This window comes from Erigeron canadensis, chromosome 2, assembly GCF_010389155.1.
Source record: "Erigeron canadensis isolate Cc75 chromosome 2, C_canadensis_v1, whole genome shotgun sequence".
Taxonomy (NCBI): Eukaryota; Viridiplantae; Streptophyta; class Magnoliopsida; order Asterales; family Asteraceae; genus Erigeron; species Erigeron canadensis.
Window position 1 is genome coordinate 24,693,721 of NC_057762.1, and position 3,889 is coordinate 24,697,609.

At 40.8% G+C, this 3,889-nt stretch overlaps 1 protein-coding gene across 1 annotated transcript; it reads right to left on the minus strand.

Moving 5' to 3' along the window:
- Positions 1-1,697: 1,697 nt before the first annotated feature.
- Positions 1,698-2,273, minus strand: LOC122587936 (uncharacterized mitochondrial protein AtMg00810-like). The gene has a single exon (XM_043760089.1). The coding sequence runs from the start codon at positions 2,271-2,273 to the stop codon at positions 1,698-1,700; it is 576 nt and encodes a 191-aa protein (XP_043616024.1).
- Positions 2,274-3,889: the final 1,616 nt, after the last annotated feature.

Consider the following 3,889-nt stretch of genomic DNA (forward strand, 5'->3'; position numbering starts at 1 on the left):
CGTTTCATTGGCCATCATTGATTTAGAAATTTGTTCTTTCAAGTTATCAAGCGAGGCAGAAATGGAAGAGTTAGAAACACTGACCCTTTTCATGCTGGCATCAAGTAAGTTTTGATTGCGATGAAGGAGGCGCTCATGAAAGAGAGTTTGAGCATGCCGAGCCTTTGTAATTTGAAAGATGGCATCCTTTTGCTCAGCAAGCTCATCAATAATAGTATCATTTCCAGCAACCACATCCTTAAGTTTAAAGTGTACTTCCTTGTGCATATTTGCCACTTGATCAACCAACCATCCATATAAATAGCCTTGTCTGTTTCCCTGGCTTTGACAAATTTGTACTCTCCTCAAAAGTTCATGTAGTTGGCATGTCTTTACATAATCAAGTCCAGGTACTTCGACAGCAGTGAAGGCTATCTGAAGTTCCTCATCAGCTAGAAGAACCTGAAGAGACTTCAGCGAGACAGGATACCTGGAACATGGTATCTTGAAGAAGTCTGGATGATGAAGAGGAGGCACTTCCATAATAATGTCATCATCAACTTCTTCAGTTTCAGCATAGGCACCTGGCCTAATCCTCTGATTGGAGCACAAGTCCTTTCTTCTTGTCAACTCCTCTTCAGAAACATCACTTTGGAATTCCCCATAGTGACCTACTTGATCAAATTCAGCTGTAGGCCTTGGAGAGAAGCTAGGAGGAGGAGGCATCTCAGCCAAGAAGATAGGGAGCTCTTCATCATGCTTGGGAGAAGAAGCCATGATAATATAACCCAAATCATTATCCAGAAAATCACCAACAATAACTTCTTCTTCACTTTCTTCAGCGGCAGCGAGTGTGATTTCAGCATGTGAATCTTGTGGTATGAAAATAATTTATTTTATAAAATGCTTCAGCACCTCTTTTTAAGAGAAGAATTTAATTTTGGTGCTGAGACATATTTTTAGAGAATGAAGGTCAGCGATCTTATGACTAACATAAGGTCGCTGACAAAAACAAGTTTTGGCAAATTGTCAGCCATCAACGGATTTTATAAGTCTTTACCAACAGCCGTTTGCTGTTGGACTAGATGAAGACTTTTAGCTCTTCATTGCTTTTATTTTGCTTTTTCCTAAAGCAACAAGGATCAACGGATTTTAGAAGTCTTTACTAATAACCGTTTGCTATTGGACTAGATGGAAACTTTTGGCTATCCATTGCCTTTGTTTTGCTTTTTTCCAAAGCAACAGGGATCAACGGATTTTAGAAGTCTTTACCAATAACCGTTTGCTATTGGACTAGATGGAAACTTTTGGATTTCCATTGCCTTTGTTTTGCTTTTTCCCAAAGCAACAGGGATCAACGAGTAAGACAAACTCACTTGCTGAGTAGCAGACATGACAATGATGTCGCTGATTATTCCTAACTTGCTTACAAGCAGTTTGAATCTAGTTTCATCCAAGGGTTTAGTAAAGATGTCAGCTAGTTGATCATCAGTTGGAATGAAATAGATTTCAACATCTCCTTTCATGACATGATCACGAATGAAGTGATATCGAATATCAATATGCTTGGTTTTGGAGTGCTGAACAGGATTGTGTGTAATAGCAATAGCACTTGTATTATCACACATGATTGGAATTTTAGAGTATTCCAAATCATAATCAGCGAGTTGATGCTTCATCCAAAGCATTTGAGCACAACAACTCGCTGCAGAGACATATTATGCCTCACTTGTGGAGATGGAGACAGTATGTTGCTTTTTACTGGTCCAACTAGTTAGTCTTCCTCCCAGCAGTTGGCAACCACCACTGGTGCTTTTGCGATCAAGCATGCATCCAGCATAGTCAGAATTAGAGAATCCAACAAGATCAAAGTTGGAATCTCTAGGATACCAAAGACCAAAGGTGGGTGTACCTTTATGATATTTGAAGATTCGCTTTACAACGAGGAGGTGAGACTCTCGTGGAGAGGCCTGATAGCGAGCACAGAGACATGTGGAGAACATAATGTCAGGGTGACTCGCTGTAAGATACATGAGCGATCCAATCATGCCTCTATAGTAAGTGGGATTTACATGCTTCCCATTTGGGTCAGCATGAAGGTTATTGGGAGGAGTCATAGGAGTGCGTTTGGGAGTGACATGGGTGAAGTCAAACTTATGCAACATATCCCTAATGTATTTTTCTTGGTTGATGAAAATGCTTGTGGGAAGTTGCTTAATTTGTAAACCTAAGAAGAAGGTTAACTCGCCCATCATACTCATTTCAAGCGTACTTGACATAAGAGTACTGAACATCTTACACAGCTTAGGAGAAAGGGAATCAAAGATTATGTCATCAACATATATTTGAACATACAAAGCATGAGCTTTCTCTTTGTAAATAAAGAGGGTGCTATCTATGGTTCCTCTATGAAATCCATGGTCTTAAAAAAATGAAGAGAGGGTATCATACCAAGCTCTGGGAGCCTGTTTGAGACCATAAAGAGCTTTATTGAGCTTGTAGACATAGTGAGGATGCTTTGGATCCTCAAACCAGGAGGCTGCTTGACATAGACCTCTTCATCAAGAGCACCATTTAGAAAGGCACTCTTGACGTCAATCTGATAGACAATGAAGCCTTTGTAAGCAGCGTGAGCAAGAAAGAGGCGAATAGTCTCAAGACGAGCGACTGGAGCAAAGGTTTCATCATAGTCAATGCCTTCTGCTTGAGTATATCCTTGTGCCACCAGCCTGGCTTTGTTGCGAACAACAATACCAGCTTCATCCATTTTGTTCCTATAAACCCATCGAGTGCCAATGGGTTCCTTACATGGAGGAGGAATTAGAAACCACACATGATTTCTTTCAAATTGGGTAAGTTCCTCTTGCATGGCTTCAACCCAGGAGGGATCAACCATTGCTTCTCCAATGTTTGAAGGAACAATTTGAGAAAGAAAATTTACATAGAGACAAGTATTACTTGTCGCTGATCTGGTTTGAACACCATTGGTTGGATTACCAATTACATGGTCAAGTGGGTGGTCAGCAGTCCATTTGAGTGCAGGAGAATGAACGGAAGAGTGGGTAGGCGTAGAAGATGCGGTGGAGATGGGATCACCAGTAACTATTGGATAGCTAGAGAGATCAACAGTTAGGGTAGGTTCAGGATTGCTGACAGGAGAGTCACTGACAGGTTCTTCCTGCTGAGGATTGTCATCCTCAGCGTCTCCTAAATCAGGATTCGCTAAGGCATCATGGAAGACATCATCAACGATATTGTCAATTTCTTGAACAACTTTAGGAGCAGAATTGCTGATGGAGTCTTTTAGTATTGACCTAAGAAAAGGTTCTACTGGATCTACAAAATAGATATGAGAAGCGATGTGATCAATACTTGGAGACACATTCAAGGATGGTTCAGCAACGGGAAAATCAGCGACTGATTGCGTAGCTGTCATTTTAGGAGGATCAGCGAGGTCGCTGAGAATTTCTTCAGCAGATGATTGTTTGGGAAGATCACTTAGAGCTGAACAACTTTCATCAAAAGTAACATGAATTGATTCATCCACCTTTTGAAAGCGAGTGTTAAACACTCTGAAAGCTTTGCTAATGGAAGAGTATCCCAAAAAGTAGCCATCATCAGCCTTGGGATCGAACTTTCCTAAGTGATCCTGATTATTAAGAATAAAGACGGGGCAACCAAAAACATAGAAATATCCGATTTGGGGTTTCTTTCCCTTAAGAATTTCATAGGCAGTCTTATCATGTCGTTTGACAATAAGACACCTATTTTGAGTGTGACAAGCAGTGTTAACTGCTTCTGCCCAAAATTTCAATGGGAGAGATGATTCACTGAGCATAGACCTAGCAGCTTCAATAAGAGTCCTGTTTCTTCTTTCAGCTACACCATTCTGCTCAGGGGTTCGAACAGA